At 33.9% G+C, this 22,710-nt stretch overlaps 3 protein-coding genes across 6 annotated transcripts in view; 1 reads left to right on the top strand and 2 right to left on the bottom strand.

The window, feature by feature from the left end:
* The first annotated feature begins 103 nt into the window (after positions 1-103).
* On the top strand, positions 104-10,987 carry LOC148604096 (type-1 angiotensin II receptor A-like). The gene is made up of 2 exons (XM_088549723.1): positions 104-8,073; positions 8,672-10,987. The coding sequence occupies exon 1, from the start codon at positions 1,570-1,572 to the stop codon at positions 2,584-2,586; it is 1,017 nt and encodes a 338-aa protein (XP_088405849.1). The 5' UTR covers positions 104-1,569; the 3' UTR covers positions 2,587-8,073; positions 8,672-10,987.
* A 6,426-nt stretch (positions 10,988-17,413) lies between these two features.
* Positions 17,414-18,885, bottom strand: LOC148604097 (cardioacceleratory peptide receptor-like). Its single transcript, XM_088549121.1, has one exon. The coding sequence runs from the start codon at positions 18,677-18,679 to the stop codon at positions 17,693-17,695; it is 987 nt and encodes a 328-aa protein (XP_088405247.1). The 5' UTR covers positions 18,680-18,885; the 3' UTR covers positions 17,414-17,692.
* Positions 18,886-21,985: 3,100 nt separating this feature from the next.
* Positions 21,986-22,710, bottom strand: part of LOC148604098 (aladin-like) — a 34,559-nt gene continuing 33,834 nt past the window's right edge. For all 4 annotated transcript variants that reach the window (XM_088549033.1, XM_088549034.1, XM_088549035.1 and 1 more), the window contains exon 15: positions 21,986-22,363. In XM_088549033.1, the coding sequence (XP_088405159.1) occupies positions 22,235-22,363 (129 nt within the window). In that variant the 3' untranslated portion in view covers positions 21,986-22,234. The remainder of the gene's footprint in view (positions 22,364-22,710) is intronic.

Genomic DNA, 22,710 nt, shown 5'->3' on the forward strand with positions numbered 1-22,710 from the left:
TCTAGTATAAATTTCAACTAAGCCAGTATGGGGATTTACAAAATAATTCCAATCGCACACGTCGTAAGCATTTCTTAATTTACGATTTGGCCTTCTCCAATTTATCTTGGCAGAATTTGGATCAATATCTGAACCTGCATGGATTTCTGAAACAGTTAGAACTTACTTTATTTTAAGATCGTAAGTAAACATTTATAATTATTATTTAGTGTGATTCATCAAAGACATCAACTTCTTCACATGCTGAAAGTAAAAAGAAAGAAGGGCTAGAAATCAATCTCATGCATCTTTTATAAGTTTCAGTTGCTGAGTAAGATGAATGTGGAAGTGACTGTGTCAGACAATTGTCAACTTTCCGCTGACAATAAATTCAACAGCATAAGTATATGGAAGAATATAGAAAATATATCGTCCAATTAACGGGTAACTCATCATCTTAAAACCATTCCAACGGAAGTTTTAGCTCGCAAATTTACGGTCAGAAGAAAATCGACATGGCAAGTTATTTTTTATAATTGTCAACTTCTAAAAATACTCCTTCTTTATAACGATTGGCTTAAATTTGTGAGCATTTAAAGTATATATCGACCGCCAGAGTGATTTGTCAAACTTATTTCGTAAAACAGACTTGAAGGTATATTATTTATTCACAATCCCAACATTAGCCTGCTACTATTCTGGTCAGCAAATAATCATAGAACAGCAAAGCACATACATCGGACTTGACTTGTTTGGAACAGAATTCATGAATGGATTTTGATAAATGGTAAACGCTTTTTACAGTTGTGACATTTTTAATAAAAATCACTAATATCAGCGGCTACAGTGTATGATTAACATCAAACATGGCATTAATTCTTCTACATAAGTGAAATTTCTAAACTTTCAGCTGATTTAGTAAAAATATAGAACCAGCCAGGAATAGAAAATTGCATCGGAATTTTTATCCAGTTTAGACAACTTTAATAACCATGATGATTATCCCTTAGTTAGTGTTAAGTCAGTTTTGAAATTTGTTTTGGATAGTGAATTTTAGTTTATGCAAAAATCGACTTACACGTAGATATGTAGCACAACATGTAAAAAAACCAATTTAATGGAAACAGGTCTACTTAGCAGTTGATAGATTTCCAAAACTCAAAAATACAAACAATGTTTCTAATATCACTTCTTGGATGGGGAACCGGATAAATTGTTGTCTGTTGAAGCGTATTACAGTCGTATAGCTGAACACATTAAAGTTTTACGACCAATAACATCAAGCAGGACTTCTACGTTCAGCTTATCTATGATTGATTATTTGTAGTCATATGATTCATTTTCACTTCACCCACCATCCGGCATATTTCGTAGTCCATTCGATACAATGTGTTAAACTGTTCTTCTGTTCAGGATATATTTTGCATGGTAAAGATTATGTAGTATTTTATAGTTACTTTAACAGTTAAATAAGTTTTTATTTTTGAAAAAGGCTTATTACAAGGATGGAGTTTTAACTTAGAATAGTATCATCGTTCCAAAACCCCATGAACTGGTCTGATATATAATTTTGTATGCCTAATAGGAATAATGGACGATGCGGATGCAACGATAGACGATATAAACAAAAAAGAGATTAAAAAATTACTTCCACCAATAGTGTACCTCTCAATTCTTCTGGTGGTCGGTATTCCCGGTAATCTTACTGTGATTCTGATTTACTGGAAGAGGTATCCAAAGTCTGTCTATAGGACGATCATTTGGACTCTGGGTTTGACAGATCTCGTTTTCTGCACATTTGCTATACCATTTAATCTTGTCAGAATAATACGATACTACACATTCTATAATGAATGGATTTGTAAATGTTTTACAACGCTAATCCTCTTCAACATATTTTTCTCCTCGCATCTTCTACTGATTCTGTCAATTCATAGATTTCGACAAGTGTGTTTGCCCCTCAAATCACAAATCAAGCCGTCTACCATTCGATACTGGATAGCTGTTGGATTCATTTTTGCGGTGATTTTTGACATTCCAGAATTTATTCTTCAACCCGTAGACCAAATACAATTGGGTCACAACATTACAGGATTTGTGTGTGCTGTTTCTTTTAAAAATTCTGTATATGCAGAGATCTACAATGGATTTTCGACATGTTTGTTTGGAGCTTACGCCCTGACGTTGCTTCTTTTGTATTTGCTCATCGGGAAGAAAATGTACCTGCAACGTAAATCTAAACGTTGTATCAGAACAAATGATGACGAGTTATCGAGTAAAATTACAAAGATAGCAATCACAGTCAGTATTGTATTTGCGCTTAGCTACGTTCCTCTCTTTGTTCTTAAGCTTTTGGTTGATGTTATTCGCCAAGAAAGTGTAAGTACCTCAGTGTTTGCAGTATTGAAGATATTAGAGCGATCATATGCCATAAATCACGTGGCTAACCCCTTCATTTACGCATTCTTTGACAGCCGTTTCAGATGTTTGTTCAAGAGTCTTTTTACAGATCCGCATCGTCTTATGACGTCTGGAGATTCTTCTGATCAGGACGAACGATCCCAAAGTGTCGATCAAACTTTGGAAAGTTCGCTGAACACACTGTAGAAAAAAGGCAATGTATTTCATTGATACATGTGCATTCTTTTAAAACAATGAATGTAATAGAATATCCGTGGAACGTCAGGCAATGATGCGAGTGCATGACTACAATATCTCCTACTTTAAATAACATCATACCACAACCTTAAAAGTGTAAAATTATTCTCTCTTCACCAAAATACACACTATTTGATTTGATAAAAGGAAATTTGACTCGATTCAGTATATAAAGATATAACTAGGTTAACCAAATATAACTAATACTCTTCAGTAAAACTTTTTCTTTACTTTTGTTTTCTGACATTTGTTCATTGCAATTTCTGAACGTTTTACAACGTCAATCCCAAAGAATAATATCACAAACTTTTCATCAATCCGTAAAATTGATATCCTTTGAGCAAACGTAACCTAACTCCAATTAAAATCTGCTGATAACATTATGTTTTGCTCTAAAAATTGGTGCAACTTATCTGACGACGGTCAATCATTGTCATAAACTGAGTCCGTATGAAATCTGGTTTGGCAAATAGCGTTTGGTGGAAATACAAAGGGTGTTTATTTCTAAATTTCTTGTCTGTCACTTGAATACCTATCAAGTTGTATTTGATTATCATTCATATTGTTTCGAGTCGATTGGATTTCTGTGGTATTTTTTCCAATGTTTATGTTCAGCTTATTTCTCCATGCTGTTCGACACCTTTGCGAAATACCTTTTTTTTTTATTAATGTCGGACCTGTATTTTAAATTTGAAAATTACACATCTTTGTAATTTAAGAGCGCAGTTCGTTCAAATATGCAATTAGAATCGACTTCACATGTTAACCAAGAATGCTGTTTCTATCCATAATCTTGCCTACCAACTCTATGGCACGTATTCACTTGTTTACCAGTGAATATTTTTTTTTTTTTTTTGCTTTTGTTTGTTTAAAAATACATGTCATAACCTATTAGATATATGTAGTGCATATTTATTAACATTACTTATTACTAGTACCGTCGATAAAATAAAATCCCTAAGCGCCACATCATATTTATAAAACTGTGCTCACAGAAAGCGTACAAAACGAATTGTTTTCTACAATGCTAGTACTGATGAAACCTTTGAACAAGTTGACAGGGCAGTTAGGTCAATCATAGCAAACAAAGGTGTTTATGTGACCTTTACTAAATTTGAAAGAGGTCTGAAAATAGTGGTAGACATGTGTATTTACATTTATGAAAATGACTATTTACGCATAGTAGAAAATGATGCCAAATTGTGGCCGGAGGGTGTTTATGTACGTGACTATGTCCCCTATGATAGCTATCAAAGAGATTCACAATGGTCACATTCATGATGCAATCAGTCATTATTACTTTATTAAACATTGCATGTAAACTCGTGAGTTGTACACACGGAATATACGAGGTACCATGTATGGTACTTCATATTTTCGAAATTTATTGAATGAAACTGATCATTGTTTATTAACAAAAGCATTCACTTAATGAATAAAATATATCGTTAATGAGTAGTTTATCACCTGAATTTCATTTGGTGTATAATATAGAATTAAATAACAATAAATGTTGTAAAGTGCAAGTGGGAAAGTCAAAACAAATGAAAGTGTGTAACTTAAATATTAAAAGTGATAGAATATATTGTGAAAAGTCAACATCTAAAACCAACCTTTTTTCATATTTTCTATTTTCTTACCATCAACAAACTATAGTACAAATATTTCAATGTACTTAAGTAACTTAGATGAATTATGTACTAATTATGATATAATTTGTGATATTATTATCATAGGAGGGGACAGTAACATTAATCTGAATACTGACATTTTAATGGTAAGGCCAATTCTTTTTCATCATTTTTGGGTAGCCAGAATTTATGTTCAGACCAATTATTAAAAAGTCGGAAGTGGCCTTTATATACATTTTGATCAAAAGATTATAGTTAGAGTACATTGTTACATTATATTTGTCTGCCTGAATTCTTGAAAGATATTTTGTATGTAGAAGAAAAGTCAAACTGTTCCTATGATGTATCAGATCACTTTACTGCAGTTGTTCATCATCTAAGTAGGGTATCTGACCACCCTCGTTGAACAAAAGAACACTTAAAAGGAGATGAATTTGAGCGTCTTATGTACCAAACTGAAATAGAAGAACTGTTGAATTTAGATACAAATTGTGCGGACGTTACACCTACTGAAGAAGATAGGTTTGCTAACATCTTTACTAATATATCATTATTATAATAAAATATTATATAAAATATTATAATAAGAATATCAGAGAATTGAACAAAATCAGAACACCAAAGCTTACATTAGACTTGATTGTATCACACAAACCTGCAGCGAAAAAGTCCTTCACATACAGAAAAAACTAACCTTCACCACAACGGCATACACCCCTCAAGGCCCTTTTCCAAACTTTGGGCGTATAAAATCCGTAGAGTGGTAGCGGAACTAGACGCCTTGAATCCCAGGACAGCTACGAGAAATACCGGCAAGGACAGGGATAGAACATACAACAACTAATTCAACTTCTCTAGTGACCATGTATATATTCAGTGTAAATAAGTTAAAGTGCAGTGTGTTTCACTTGTTTTGTATTGACTTTGTGTGTACAAAGGATTGATTTGAAAAGAAGTGGAAGTCAAGTCTTGGCACATACAGGGATTTGTCGGTGAGAAAATTTTTCAAGTAAGTGTTATTATTATAGTTCTGTCCATGTATAACAGGGAAGCCTTGTTATAGGGATAACAAATAATAGACACACATAAATAGAACAGTATTGTCTAATTTAGGCAATTTCTTTAACAAGGACGCCTTGTTATATAATACAATTAAGGTCCACCATTATTAAATAGCTGATAGAAAGAGAAGTCATAGAATTTATATCGCAGGCAAAACAAAAAGCTTACATAAAGTTTACGACATCAAAAGTAAACAAGGACAGCCTCGTACAACAATAAACAGGAAATAAAGAAGCTATGTTCCTATCAAATTCAACATCAGTAAGAAATTGAATAAAGACAGTTTTCTCACTCAGCAGTTTAGTTAAACAGAGAATATTTGTTTCCCCGAAGCTATCAAAATAAGATTAAAATTATTGTTACAAGGACGATCTTGTATCAACTTGAAGATCTCATCTTATATACCTGCAATAAACAACAGCATTGTTCAAAAGGACCCTTGTAAACGATACAAACAATAAATTCACCAAAGAAGCTTTGTTAGATAAAAACCAAGACAACAAGGACGCCTTCTGTCCAACATACATGATCTTGGATTGCCTTGGTATACAGACCAGCACCATCTAAAGACAAATAAACAAGACGCCTTGTTTACAATACTACCATTAGAGTCTATACCAACTTAACATATTTGACAATTACAACAAGTAGGGAATCATAGCCATGGAAGATCATCAGCGAAGATTAGTGATGAAGAATGGAAATGCAATATCTGTAAAAAATGTATTATCCGAGGCGAAGGCAGAGAGCTAATGAAATGTGAATACTGCGATAGGCAATGTCTCAAACTATCTCTTACTAAATACAAATTTCTATGCAAGAGGAAAGACTTTCATTGGTACTACCCAAATAGTGGTAAGGTAAAGCTGTAAACAATATCAGAGTAAAGAAAGAAACTGAAGAACCTTGAAAAGAGTTCTTTGAAACACATGAGGAAAGATAAAAACAAATAGAGGTAGAGGTTGCCAAGAAGACAGATGAGGAAAAAATTAAAGAAGATGATAGAAGCAAATGGGCCTCTGGTGACTTTAACAACACTAATAACGTCGAAAAAATAAACGAAAAGATAGAAGACTTCAATGAGAGCATGGCAAGGAGATGAAATATTGTAATTTTCAACGCAGACGAATCAGAAAAATAGGACTCCGAAGTAAGAAAAAAGGAAAACATGAGTATTGTTAAAAAGATATGCACTATCATAAATGCTAATTTCAACTCTATAAAGAACGTTGAAAGGTTAGGCAAAAACCAGAGGATAAAAAAGTCACTTAGAACCATGAAATTCATCTTTGAAGATGAGAAAGAGAAAGGCTGAATGTTGGCCAATACACGGAAACTAGCAAATGCAGAAGCCAGTATAAAGAAAAAACTAAGCGTCTTTCATGACATGACTCAAAACGAAAGGCAAGATATTAAGCAAAAACTGGAACTGGTTAAAGAAAAGAACAAAGGAAACAAATCGAGGGACTACAAATTTGTCTGAAAAGATCCGACTTGGGACAAAAGAGTAGTCAAAATAAAAAAGCAATAAACCATAAAAAAACAGAAGTCAATGTAAATGTGTTTTAAATGAGAACATTGTACATACTGCCTGACCTAGGTTTTAAATCGTCTAAACTGTTTTTATACAAATGCAGATAGTTAATAACACTGAGAATGTGAAAGATATGAATAAGGCAATATATGTTGTTTGAGGCAATAAGGATTTCACACACATCCTGATCATGTGAGACTTTAAGTATCTTATATCGAATTGGACAGAATGGAAAACAATGGTGACAGAACAGTTGAGTTTATGGAGAATATGAGAGACTGTTATCTATTCCAACACGTGACAGGGTATACCAGAATAAGAGAAGGATGTGAACCAATTACTATTGATTTAATATTAACAAACGAAGAAGACATGATATGTGATATGATACATGAAAGCCCTCTTGGTCGCAGTGATCACTGTGTCCTCAAATTCTACTTCAGGTTGTATTATCAAAAAAGTGAGATTAATGTTGAAAAGTGAAACTTCAACAAAGGAGACTACCAGCAAATCGCTACAGCACTGAAACCAAGACTGGCAAGAACAATTCAAAGGCATGGATGCAAAGACAATTTTAAATGAGTTTGTATCACAATTCATACTGCAAAATCCAAGTTCATTCCTAAGATCAAACCAAATGCAAACAAGAAGGCAGAAAACACAATGATCTAACTCTGGGCCAAAACACCATTGAAAAGATTACAAATAAACATAAATGCTGGCAACAATATTTGCATACTAGAAGTACAAGAAAAAAAAACAAAATATTGTCAAAATAAGAAACCAAGTAAAGGATTAGTACAAAAGGCAAAAAAAGAAATGTAACGGGATATAGCAAGAAGAGCAAATGAGAACCCTACAATATTTTGGAAATACGCAAACTCAAAAAAAAAAAAAAGACCAGAACAGAAATATCAGAACTGAAGTACACACAAGACAATAGGGAGGTAACAACAACAAAAGATGGCAACTATAAAGTTGAAGTATTAGAAAACACTTTCCGTAGTGTATACGTGGACTCTTAAAGTGCAAAAGGACCATGACACTAGTAGCCAATGTTCCGTTCAGGGAGTATAAGGTGATATCACCATTGATGAAATTCATGAAAGAATAATCAAGGGAACCAAGGTTATAGCTGTAATAAAAAGAATGCAATCCAGGAACAAAGAGCAGACATGGAAAACAGACACACACAACAAAGAACACAATGTAAGTAAAATAATACATACAAAGTAATATAAACAAATGGGCAACACGGACTCCATTAAAAACTGGGAGCATGGACCAGGTGCACCGGTAGGGTAAGCGCCCTCTGCTTTTCTAGAAACACCCGCCGAGTTGCTCATACAAAGTCAAGTTCTGGGTAGAATCCAAAATAAACACTTTAAATATGGTGGGAAACAAATAGCATAATATTTAAAAACATTTCGTCATCGGATGACTTTACCTATCTATACAGGTATAAATAAAGACAAAACGATACAAACAGTTATCGTGCATTGACATTGATCTAATTCATTAGAAAACATTTAGAGAAAATAATTCTATCCAGAATGCAGAACAATCTTGAATCCTAGAATTCTGTTATGCCTCATTTTCTTCAATTTAGCTCTGTAAAAAATCATGGATTCCTTATAGAATCAATCTGTTATTATGTTGAACGCCAGTCTTTGATATATGCTGTACTCCTAACAATAAGAAAGCTATTGACTTCATTCGGCAAAATGGTTTACTGTACAAACTGTTGAACATTGGTATAAAAGGTGAAATATGGAAAATTATTTTATTTTTGTTTCGTACAAGACAGCTACTGCAGATGTCCGAGCAAATGGGTCAACAAATCAGGATTCCAGAATTCAAGAAGGAGCCTGTTAAGGAGGAGTTCTATTGGCTTGGTTATTTGCAATCAGCACAGATAACTTAATATTACAAATGATCAATACAAACTTTGGTTTAAAGATAGGAAATCTACAAATGCCTGCAATTCTCCTTACGGATGATACAACTGTGCTACGTAGTACAAAATATGGGCTTCAAGCTTTACTGAACTGGGTGAACGACTATGCATACACTTGTAAGCTTAAATACAATGCTGCAAAAAGAAACTGTCTAGTTTTTAAATCATTAAAGGAAAGTTCAAACCATACCGAACTCGACTTCATATTAGGTGATATTAAAATTCCAAACAGTAGAAGTGTGACTTACACTGGTACTCTCATCGACTCTGAATTATTCTGCACGAACAGAAAGTGCATGCAAAAAACTGAAACAAAATCTACATTCTTTATACCATGTAAAAGTAAATGAGAAGGAATGAATTCTATAACGAACTCTGTGATATGGAAGAGAATTGTGATACCTACAGCACTGTACTAGTGTGAAGTGTGGGATTCTGCGTGGAAATGGAGTCACTAGAACGTGTATAACTTTATTTTGCTAGATTTATACTTAGAATTGAAAAGGAATTTCACCCAACGACTCATGTATTAGTAGCTTCGGACTTTACTGGATTCATTACTGGATAAGTTTAAATTGTTATTTTTTGAAGGCGTTGTACAGAGAAACATAATTTCTAATATGACAAGCTTCATAACTCTTTAGACCACAACCATGGTAACAAAAACCGGTAAACAGATGACCAACATTTCGTGCAACTCATAGGCTACTTCTATCCAAAAACATGAAGAAACTGGTTCTATTAGAACCAAAATGAATCACGGAAACTCCATGTTATCATTGTCTACCACGGGCTAGTCACTTTTTGTCATTATTTAATCACTCGCTATCACTCGAGGTAAAACAATAAGACATAAATGGCCAGCCCGTGGTGAAACAATAATGTAAAGAAGTTTCCGTGACTTATTTCTTAAACTACACATAAACTGATGTTTGACATTCGCTTATGGTCAACTTTTTATCCTGAAGTCTAGACAAGCATTCCATAACATATGATTTGATAAAGACTGGGGTCAAATATGATCTGGTACCGTTCTTACAGAATTATATTACAGATTCATTCATTCCAAAAAACAACTGTGATTAAAAATTGGTACTCAAGTCATAGAAAATCTTTGAAGAAAATAAATGGAAATCGTCATTAGAACGGAGAGGGAAACTAGTCCGTTATTTCAAAATACATAGCAGCTTTATACCACAAAGACTTTTGCGACTTACCACTGTCAAACCACATACAGATCCGGAACTAGATTATAATTACAATAATAACTTAATTTTAAATATCATTTTGCGAAAACATATAATATAATCGAAAGGGCTAATTCAAGAAAGATTTGAGGCAACTAAACCATGCAAAAGGCATTAAAATCAATAAGATTTTTACCATTAGCATATTACGCAGTGCTGAACAAATGACTTTAAAAACAAAAAAAATTGTTTTCTCTAATTTTCGAAAGACATTGGCTCCGTTTCCTAATATACTTCACTTTGAAAATGGAGTTTAATTCATTGTTCACGAGAGACAACGCAAATGACGACAAAAAAAAAAAACAAAAACAAAAACAAAAAAAAAAAAAACCAAAAAAAAAAAACCAAAAAAAAAAACCAAAAAATAATTCGACGACTTTTTCTTGTCTTATTTTTGTTTCATTCGGCTTTGTTCTATTTTCTTGATTATTTGTATTGATTTTTTCTGCAAGAATAATTTTATTACAATAAAGAGTATTAAACTTTTTTAAACCTAGTTAGCAACTAGAGGCTCTAAAGAGCCTTAATCGCACATCTTGCTCAATAAGCAATATTCTCTCTTTGTAAAAGCATTCGTGTATTTTCTTTGATAACAATTCGTTATGCTTATACCTAAGGTACAATCATATCAATTTTTGTCAAATTCTGTCCAGTAGTTTTTTTTTTTTTATGTAGTATCATAACAGCGACAAAAAGGCGGAAAAGGACAATAACTCCAACATGGCTTAACAGATTAATACAAAAAATTTGACCACAGATAGATCTCATTATACTGAACCGTTTGACATGTTCTATTTTTAGTAAAGACAGCCATGCTTTTCGAAAGATCAAAAATCCCCACACCAGTTCTATGCAGAACATTCTAAGAAACATTCATACCAAGTTTGGTTCTAATTGGTCTGGTAGTGTCAGAGGAGAAGAGTTTTGAAAATAACATTTCAAAATAATTAAAAAAAAAAACTTGAAAAGAGCAATTACTCCATCATGGCTAAACATATTAACACTAAAACTTGACCAAAAGCGAAAACTACTACTAGTAACAGCGGCCATATTTTTCGATGGATCAAAAATCACCACATCAGTTCTATGCAGAATACATGTACTATAAGGATCGTTTATTTTTTTGGCCTGGTGATGTAGAAAGGAATTTTTGTAAACTCCAGTACGTGATATCATACCACAATTCGTGTATGCTCATTTCGCCATGACAACTGGTCATATTTTGCGACATTAAAAAGCAAATATATTGAAAATAAATGACATTCAAATCAATGAAAACAAACGACTAGCGAACAAATCCCTGATCCCCTCCAAAGAACCAAAATGTCACTCATGTCATCTTGTTAAAGTTCATTAAATTCTATCCAACAGTTTGAAGAGAACAGGTTAAAACTGGGAACGGACAAACAGAATATACCTCCCGTTTCCACGAGAAGATATAAATTTCAATTATCATTAAACTTCAGTCCCCGATACATCAAAATAACAATAATTCTTTGTCTATGAGTAATCGAGGGAACCAAGGTTATAGCTGTAATCAAAAGAATGTAAACCAGGGACAAAGACTAGACATGGAAAACAGACATACACAACAAAGAACATAAAGTAACTAAAATCATACATACAAAGTAACAACAGCAAATTAGCAACACGGACTCCACAAAAAAAACTGGGAGCATGGACTAGGTGCACCGGTAGGGTAAGCGTCCTCTACTTTTCTAAAAACACCCACCGAGTTGCTCATAAAATGTCAAGTCCGGGGTAGACGAAAGAGGAAAGGAATACTATGACACGTTGAACAAATCAGTTTCCATGGCGCTTTACAGTGAACAAACTGGCGGATGTTTGATAATCTCTTGTGGTCCCGTAAAAGGATATTTTTTCTTTAACCCACTTCCGTGGCTTTCCATTTTCATATCCATAAACCATAGTGCATTGTGTTATAATGTTAAACTGGAAAGTTTTAAAAATAGTAATTTTCCACATCCGCATTTGCACCAAAATAACTACACTTCACATAAACTACCACTTAAATATTTATGGAATGCAAACTACTTTAGAAAGTTTTTACAACATCCTGGTTAGTAACATAGAAGCAAGGGTAACAGTTTCGATCCACAAGTTTCTCTCAAAATATAACCCTGGGTCACCAGTGACGTCTTTTGTCTTTTGATTGGTTGAGCGAATGTGACGTTATTTTTTTTTACTTTTATTCGTTCTTATATTCAAATTTAAAAAAGTATATTTAAACATCTTTTTCCATATTACTTACATTATCTAAGTCTATATTTTAGCGATACTATGGTCGCTTATGATACTTACCAGGGAACCAGATTACCTGGTTGGCTGTCTCATTGGAGAAAGGAAGAGCAGTAAACATTTTTCTTTGAAACATACACTACCAACACTTCAGTTAGTAGGTAATTCATTTAAAAGTATTCAAGTACTTACCGCAGCTACAAACATTTGTTGAAGTATACTGCTGTTCATTGCTCCAATCGGACAGTAAACCAGTCTGGCGGATTAGAGAGCTACTTTCCTTTGCTTCAAATTCATAAAATAAAATCGAAGTCGAAATCGGGAATATGAAAAATGTCTAGAAAAGAAAAAACCTGTACAGAAGTAAAGCTTAAATATTAATAGGAGGGAATGAAAATCCATCGCAAAATATGTAAACAAAAATACAACGTCCTCAAACGGCTACACGACGTGCTACTAAGAACATTTTTTGCCAAAAAACACATTCACTGTGTTAGTTATAAAAAACACAGTGGCAAATCTAGGGTGAGGGCGCAGGGGCTTGGCACCCCTCCTGATGGGAAAAGTCATTCTTATGTGTAAAATTGACAAAAAATGTCCTAGCACCACATTGTTCTGGGAACCCCAGCTGGCACCCCTCCTTTTAAAAATGTCTGGATCCGCCCCTGAAAAAAAACATATTCATTCTGAGTGAACGCAACATTCAGACCGGCGACAGAAAACGATATGCATTTTTTAAGCATTGATGCAAAGTGAGGTAAAATTTCGGAACATTTTAAAACTCTAAACTTAAAAATACAGCATGTGAAATGTTCACAGTATAGTTGATACATGATAATGATTCACAACATTCGGGATTATTTACATTGCAATTAAGTCTGCAAGATTATCCATCCGTCCCCATCCAAAGAAATACTGAGGGCAAGCCCACATAAAAAGAAAAAAAAAGAATATCCCGATTCAAGTGGGATTTAATGATATCAACCTTAAATTTTAGTTAGATAATCTTCCATCGCAGTCACCTGACATTTTGAATTAATATTTTGGTCTATGCACATCTAAATATGATATAAAATTGATTATAACCCTCTGACGAGCATCGAACGTTCACATAGACAATAATTATCTTTCCATAAGCATATTTAAAATCATATTTTAGATTACAATACAATTGCATCAAAAATATAAATCCATTAAGCGGTTTTGTTAAGAGTTGTGTTTAATATGTAAAACACTGATGTAATTGTTCTTTGAAGTCATCGGACAATAAGTTTCTCACTTCGTAAACATCAGATTAAGTCTGCACTTCCTGGAAAATTTCATTCAATTCAATTCGGAGGGTTAGTTTTGGAAGATTTGTGCCTACAAAAGATATTTAAACAGACGAACGAACGGACAGACTGGGTGTTCCTCATATTTTGCAGAGAACAAAAACTAGAAGCCCTAGTGAGCCTGAAGCGCTCACCTGGTTTTATAAGCTACATTCAATTGCTTGTAAATAAAAGACGCCATGTTTTTTGAATGGATAAAAAAAATTCCCAATGGTCGTTTTATACAGGATACGTCCCTAAGAAACAATCATACAAACTTTCATTGAATTCTGTACAGTAGTTTCTGAAAAGAAGATTCTTTAATGTAAAAAGATCGAAAAAAGCACCAACAAAAAAACAATCCAAAAAGGGCAATAACTACAACATGGGTGAACAGATTTTCACCAAAATTTGCCCACAGAGACCTCATCGTGCTTAACACTTTTACTCTATGTCAAATAGTAACCAAGGAAACCAAGATTTCAACGAAAATCAAAAGAATGTAATCCAGGGACAAAGACTGGACATGGGAAACAGATAAACACGACAAAGAGCATAAAGTAACTAAAATAATACATACGAAGTAACAAAGGAGCATAGTGCACCGGTAGGGAAAGCGTCATCTGCTTTTCTAGAAACACCAGCCGAGTTGCTCAAGAAAAGTCTCTGCGGTAGAGGAAAGAGGAAAGGAAAACTATGACACGATGAATTGGAGAAGGCCAAATCGTAAATTAAGAAATGCTTAAGACGTGTGCGATTGGAATTATTTTGTAAGTTGCCATACTGGCTTAGTTAAAATTTATACTAGATTAAGAATAATGACATATTGGACTGTAGGCAATAAACAACAAATCCCGTAATGTTTTGATTTTTACTTCGTAAACGGACTGTAGAATCAGTTGTGGACTGTTTAAAGAGTAACCAAGGGAACCAAGGTTGTAGCAGTAATCAAAAGAATGTAATCCAGGGACAAAGACTAGACATGGAAAACAGACATACACAACAAAAGAATATAAAGTAACTAAAATCATACATACAAAGTAACAAAAGCAAATGAGCAACTCAGACTCCACAAAAAAAACTGAGAGCATGGACCAGGTGCACCGGTAGGGTAAGCGTCCTCTACTTTCCTAGAAACACCCACCGAGTTGCTCATACAAAGTCAAGTCCGAGGTAGAGGTAAGAGGAAAGAAAAACTATGACCCGTTGAACAAATCAGTTTTCATGGTACATTCACCGTAACGATCCACGAGTTCATGATGACGACCATTAAACTTCTGTCGTGATGACTTCAATCTTGTAGCTACATAATCCTGTTCCAGAAGCCTAACTGTAAGAAGTCTAGTAGCGCGATATAAAATATCTGCGTAGTTACGGCAAGCTCTGGCATAACGTATGAGTTGTGATATGAAAATTCCATACGCAGGTGCTGAAGGGATGTTGCCACAGCTAAAAGGAAAGTTGGCAATTCTGAATGAAAAGTCATCACGTTTGTCGTTTACCATCGATCTCTAAGTATAGATTAAGATATTAGGCTGACTTCACAGTATCTCTAGTATCCTTTATCTAAAGTTCTTTGGGGTAGATGCGATGTATCAAATCCCCGAAACTAGGATTGTTTAACGATAATACGTCACCTATATCGCAAAAACTGAGATCAAAAGATCTAGCTAAGGATGTTTTTTTCTTTCTGATCAGATCAGCTATAAAGTTTTTATGAGGGTGAAGGAATAGGTCAACAAGCAGAGGAGCACAATTTGTTCCCATTGGAATGCTGACCGTTTGTTGAAAAAAGCGTCCACCACACTGGCCAAATATGTTGTCGATAAAAAGTTCCAGCATTTTGAAAACATTTTCTGTATATTTGGAAAATTTGGAATTGTTTCTTACAAAGTATGAGGAATCTCTATCAAGAACTACATATTTGTATCTAGGTACACCATCTTTATTTGGATAAACAACGATGTGTAATGCTTTTGAATCGGGATTTTAACTGAGTATGGGGAATAGAAGTATACAGTGTTGAAAAATCATAGGTTTTAATGATATTATATTCTGATAATAAACTTGAATTGAGGGTGTCCAAAAGATCTTTCGAATTTTTCTGGATCCACATTGAATCAATACAACTACGGGAGTAACAAGTGTTGTGGTAAGACTGGAGACCCTCTTTCTAAGAAGTTTTGAAAGAGGTTTGGTGGTACATTTTTGTTTGAATGGATTCTTGTGGAGTTCAAGAATCCAGTACATAGACGGTAAATCACAATCATCGTCTTTGGTAGAAAGATCAAAAAAGGATAGCACAGATTTATAGTTATCCACTGTCTCTTCTTTGGAGAGTGTAGTGGCAGTATGGGTCGTATCACTGCTATTATTTTTCATGTCTACTTCTGATAATAAACATTTGATGCAATACGGTTTGCAGACAAAAACAATGTTGTTTTGGGCTTTGTCTGCTGGAACGACAACTTATTTGTCATGTATAGTAGACAATGTTGTTGCTATATTGGCGTCTTTGAAAAATGATGTAGCATTGACACTAATTGATCTACTTAAACCTTTCATTCGTTTCAAAATTAAAGACATCACGGTCTTATCACCTCTGACAGAGAATTAATGTCTTCTTGTTCTCGTTTTATTCATTTTCTTGCGTAGTCCTCCACTGGATCCATAAGAACTTTAAAGATAAAATTCCAATTTATGGAGCGCGGTTCACGGTAAAATATGGTTTAACCTAACGGTTTTGGAGATAATATGCGAAAAACTGCAGTCTGATCCCTACGTTCTTTTTTTAGTAACGTCGGCCATGAGTTTTCGATGGATCAAAAATCGAAGCATAAACTAAGATATACCCTAATACACAATCATATCAGCTTCCTTGAGTTCTGTACAGTAGTTTCTGAGAAAAAGATTTTTGGAAGTAAAACATTTTTGATTGTCCCCTCTTTGATGTTCTGCGACAGCGATTGTTTGAACTAGTAAACTATCCCGATGCCATTAATGAACATGTCCTTCTACGTGAATAATTAGAACTGTCCCCAGATGAAAATGCAGAAATTACAAAAGCTGTGCTAGAATGAATTGAGAATACTGATAGTTTCAATTAGACTTTTATAACCATTGAAAATCATGTATAATCCAACTTACTGTTTCAACTGATCATTACATGTACATGTAGATGATTGATGACAATGGGTTAAATTAGAAGAGTTGATAAAATCAGTTGTGATAATTTCACCAAGCCGAGCTCCCAAACTATATTCGTTTTTTCCTCTGGTTTCAACATTATTTTTTTGTCTTTTCAATTTATTTTGTCCCCACTCCCCTTTTATTTTCTTCCTAACTTTTTTTTTACATTATCACTTGTACATCCTTTTATAATTATAACTTACATTCACTATATTAACCAAACAATTATCATAAACAAAATGGTGGAATCACACTTTATGCTTTATGTGAGTTGATTTTGATAATTTGTGATTTAATATTATATGCTCCTAACCTCTTCAAAAGTATTCCTCATTTTCAGAAGCCTATATGTTAACATATATGTATATATATATTGTTTGCTCCACAACCAACATATTCCTCTACAATAACTATTTATTGAACCAAAAGTTTTAAATTTGTTTCGACAGTTTAAGTACTTTTGGAGCGGACTGGAGCATATAGGTATATGTAAATAATTAATAGTCTTGTTCTTTTTCTATATTCCATTTTGTTCTTAATAGGATATGATTTATATAATCAATTCCTGTTATCCAATACCCTTTGATTTATTTCAATAAAACGTTTGAAATTGAAATTGAAAGTAATAACATTAAAACCGCAAAATGGTCCAAAAAGGCAATCATGCTAAGTCCAAATCTATTAAGTAGTTTCAGAGGAATTGTTCACGATGACGACGACAGACGACGAAGGCGGACGCCAGCTACTGGCTTTAGCTCACAAAGCCAACGGTCAGGTGAGTTAAAAATAAAAACGGTAATACTAGTTGTCACTTTAATGCCTGATTATTTAGGTAAACCTGAGAAATGCGTATTTAGATATATTAGTCAAATTGTTATGCTCATTTCACGATCTTGAAACTTTTTTTCGCTTCCTTTTCTTGAAAAATTAAACTTGAAAGAGACAATTTCCTTTAAATTTTCCCTGAAACGAGTGTCAAACACAGCGTAGATCCATGGGTTAGCCACGTGATTTACCAGATAAAGGCGCTCTGCTAGACGCAGAAAAGCGAATTCCACTTTCGACAAATTATTTTCGTCGAACCAGTCTTTGGCTAGCTTTAAAACAAACAACGGGAGGTAACTTGTTGCAAATATTACAGAAATCGTGAATGCAATTCTTGTCATTTTGTCGCTTTTAACTTTAGACAGCGGACTTCCCGAGCTTTGTCGACGTATCCGAAGGCGATGCCGTTTGTAAAGTGTGCGACCAATGAAAGAATACATTACAAACAAGATGATTGTGTAGCAACAAAACAAAGCGATACTAAATATGCTGTATGCCATTGAATACGCGGTCGGATTTGATGCTGTAATAGGACAATTTTTACCTGACGTATGATTGTCAAACATTGCAACTTCTACATCAATGAGAACGAATTGTGGAATGGCTAAAACAAATCCAATCAGAAAACATCCAGCAATGTAGAACTGAACAGTTCGTAGTGATATCTGGGGATTGAAAGGGAGACAAATCTGTCGTAGCCGATGAACGGAGAGGAGCAGCAACAAATGGGACGAATAAAACACACCGAATAGAATGCAGAATGTAAAAGCCTTACATATCCATCTGTCATAGAATGTATAGTAGTTAAATATCCTGGCAATGTTGAATGGTATTCCTATAGCACATACTCCGAAGTCAATTATAGCTAGATTCCAGATTATAGATCTGTATACTGACGGAGTATACCTTTTCCCATAAATGACTAGCACGATTATATTCCCAGGAATACCAATGACCAATAATATGAAGAGGAAGACGATAGGCACAACGAAGTTCCCTAACGGTAGGTATTTATCTCCACCAGTCATGCTGGCGATGGACAGGCTATGCTCATGCACTTCTACAAAATGTATTTACAGGATCTCTATCCTATCTACATGAAGGTGATTCCACATAAACCAAAATGTTCATTGTAAATGAGATATCCTGATAATTGTATCAGCAGCCCATTTCATTTATGAAAAGTATTTATAGAAAAATGAACTTCACGTATTTAACACCCGTGTGCTCTAAAGATAATATCTCAAGGTAAGTATTTAGTTCAGGAAGTAAATCTGTCATCTGAAGGGATTGTGAAATATGGCACAGAATAAAAGTTCTAAACTTTAAAGATTGAGTCATACAATAAAATTTATCATGGTAAACAAAGATATTTTACATCAAGTGTTTAGCTTTGATTTTGAAAGACCTGACGAAATGGGAACATCTGATTTAACAAACCGTTGTTCTTTCCGACGGGACATACTTTCAGAAGTTTTTGACTAATTGAAATTCAGTGCATATAAACATTTTTCAAACTGAACAGGCCAAAATGTGCCAATGAATACAAAACAGCCTATACATGAATTTAAGAAGCTGTACATCATATACGGCAGGTAAATGTTCGCCTGTACCATGCATATTTGTTCGTACTTACCATATTTTGTATGACAGAAAATAAATTTTGACAGATTTGCACAAGTTAAAAATCATAAATTCATTAACTATGTTAAATGAGCACATAAAGTACTCAAGCTTCTGTATTTCTGTTCATGTTACAAATCAAAATTCTTTTCAATTTAATATGAGATAAGGAGATATATCCAAAAACTGCTGTTTTACTAAATGGACATTTTTTCCACAGATAAAAAGTCACCACACCAGTTCTAGGCAGATTACCGTAAATAACATTCATATCAAGTTCGGTTCTAATTGGTCAAGTAGAGTCGGAGGTGAAGAATTTTGAAAAAGTATTCGACGGACGCCAAATGATGGCAAAGATCACAAAGAGCTTAAAACTGACATCATTAAGATCTCGACTTTACTTTGATATAGCTCTTTAAACAGCAATCTTACGTTTTGGAATGCCTCATTTCAACTGTTATATCTGAGGGTCTTGAGAGCCTGAATCACCCACCGGTTAAATCATTTAAAGCTTAAATGGCCACTGGCGGTCACCTTGTTTAATCAAGTAGAACTAAAATTTTATCAGAGTTAAAGTTGTTCCTTGAATTCTTTCTGCCTAGTTTGATCACTATTGGTTTAGTAAAAGCAACGAGTTAGGCCAAAATGTTTCCCATAGGGTTTCAGTGGTAACGTTGAGTGGCCGCAGCCACCTCCTGAGCCACACACAAAGTGAATTGTTTGTAAAACGAATTGGGGTCATTAAACTTACTGTGGCTTAAAAACATAAATGGGCTCTAGAAGCCATCTTGTTAATTCAAGCAGAATTAAAATTCTTTAAGATGTTATAGTTGATCCTTTTTATGATTTTTTTCCTAGTATGGTCACTAAAGCAAAGATATAGGCCAAAATATGTTTCCCATAAGGTTTAATGACAACTCTGAGTGGCCCCAGCTACCCACTGAGCCACCTGAGCCAAGCAACAGACTTTTTGAAAGTAATAACATTAAAAATAGCAAAATCATAAAAAATGGGCAATAACTAAAAAAATGGCCAAACATATTATTATGAAACTTTGACCACAGACAGATCCCATCATGATGAACACTTTCACCCCAAGTCTAAATATGGCTTAACAAAAAAAAGAAGAAAAATCCCTCATACTGACAATATGGACTATTTTAAGTAATAGCAGCCAAACGAACCAAAAATCCCCACCTCAGTTCTATAAAAGATACCCTAAGGAACATTTATGTCACGTTTGATTGCCCCTGTGGTTTTGGAGAAGACATTTAAAAAATATATCCCTACGACAACAGATCACGACAGATGCAAAGTGATAGCAATAGCTCAAGTGGCCTTTCGTCAGGTGAGCTAAAAAAGGTCAAACAACTTGGGCAAAAAAAAGGCACTGAAGAGCTTGCAAAACCAATAAAATAACGATATTTTTTCTGTATCTATCACAGTTGAGAATTCCAGTAAGTAATACAATTTAGACCTAAATCAGAATTCAATACCACAGTAGTCTCAGATGAAAGAAGACCTTTTTCTATAAAAAAAAATAGGACATTAATGGAAAATTAAGTTATACCATCCACGTAATGGCTGAAAAAAAAGGGGGATGGCAACAATGTTTAAAATAACCTTATTCCAAAACTACATTTAGATTTTGCTGTAAATCGAACTTTACCTGTATTTTATGGTACTAAACAACTGTGTATAGTTAAAAAAAATCAAGGGAACCAAGATTCTAGTGGAAATCAAAATAATGTAATCCAGGGACAAAGACTTGACATGGAAAACAGACAAACATGACAAAGAATATAAAGTAACTAAAATAATACATACAAAGTAACAAAAGTAATTAAGCAACTCAGACTCCAGTAATAACTGTGAGTATGCCACAGGATGTTACCATTGATGATATTGGAGTAATTAAATAAAACTGTTCTCATCAAATATCATCATAATGCTATATCTTCCTATGGGTTATTTTTAGAAATTATTGAAATGACAGCTTCTATTTATGTTATATCATGTACACATCATTATTATCACAAAAACAAGTTTACACTGAGCTACATTTCTAACCAGTTTAACAGGGAAGATTTAGTATGGTACACTTCATCTTAACTTTTTGAACAACAGAATGGGAAGATGTTAAGGTCACAGGTAGAAAAAAGTTGTCTCTCTCACCTGCTATAATCAGTCTCAATAATCTGGTTTAGCTTATCATAACAGTTTCTATTCGAGAATCATTAAGTATAGAAAAACCTCATATTTTTTCACTACTTTTTCAGAACACATGCAACTTTTATTATATAATGAAATTAAATAATAGAACATTATATCATATCTAAATACATAGTTTTTCATCCTTTTTTGTAAATAAACAAGAAAATATTCAGCTAACTTAAATATGAGTTTGTTTAAATCTAGTTAGAATGTTAACTATAAATAAATGAACTCAACTACTAAATGAATTGACTTAGAATAATTAGCTAGTGTAAAGCACATGGTATACCCATCCCATTCCTCAGAAGAAAAAGATAAAACAATAAAAATATTAAATAGAGTTTTCTTACATTTCTATAAACATTTAAAAGTAACTATTGTTTAAATCCTTAAAGCACTTCTGAATTATTTTACAATAAATGGACAGACAGATGGAAAGAGAGTGGAATACCATAAACATCAGGCAAAGACCAGAATATTAAAAAAAAACAGTTGCATTTAAAGGTTCAACGTTTAATTCATGTACTTATTGACAACATGTAAGAATATAAACTGAAGCACTGTTAGGCTTACAACAATCATTGAAGTGACTCACTAAGACTAATCACTGAGAGTCTCTCATATATAACATTCATGTACATGTAGCATCATTGTTAAATCTCCTTTGGTGCATTCATCTACCAGAGCTTTATAAAGTTAGAAATTATCTTGCTCAGATTAACTATCAAAGACATACTATATGAACATCATGAGTGTATTGGAGACAATATTTGTCCATTCCTGAGCGGAGCTGGTTGCTGAAACTGATGGAACTCCACATCATGACTTGGCACGAAGTAGAGAGGGATGTAGCTCACATTACCAGTTGACCAAATCTGAAAAAGGTTAAAAAAAACTAGCGTAAAAAACTAGTCTAAAAGTAGAATACTGACTGGGTCTACAAAAATGAACCAAAATGAAGGGTTTACAAAACCTTACTATCCTCGTTTGTCTACCCTGAACTTGACTTTTTATGAGCAACTCGGTGGGTGTTTCTAGAACAGCAGAGGACGCTTACCCTATCGGTGCACCTAGTCCATGCTCCCAGTTTTTAGTGGAGTCTGAGTTGCTCATTTGCTTTTGTTACTTTGTATGTATGATTTCAGTTACTTTATGTCCTCTGTTGTGTGTGTCTATTTTCCATGTCTGGTCTTTGTCCCTGGATTACATTCTTTTGATTACC

Source organism: Perna viridis, chromosome 10, assembly GCF_037379345.1.
Source record: "Perna viridis isolate PV_CMFRI_1.1 ecotype Kerala chromosome 10, ASM3737934v1, whole genome shotgun sequence".
In the NCBI taxonomy this organism is placed as follows: Eukaryota; Metazoa; Mollusca; class Bivalvia; order Mytilida; family Mytilidae; genus Perna; species Perna viridis.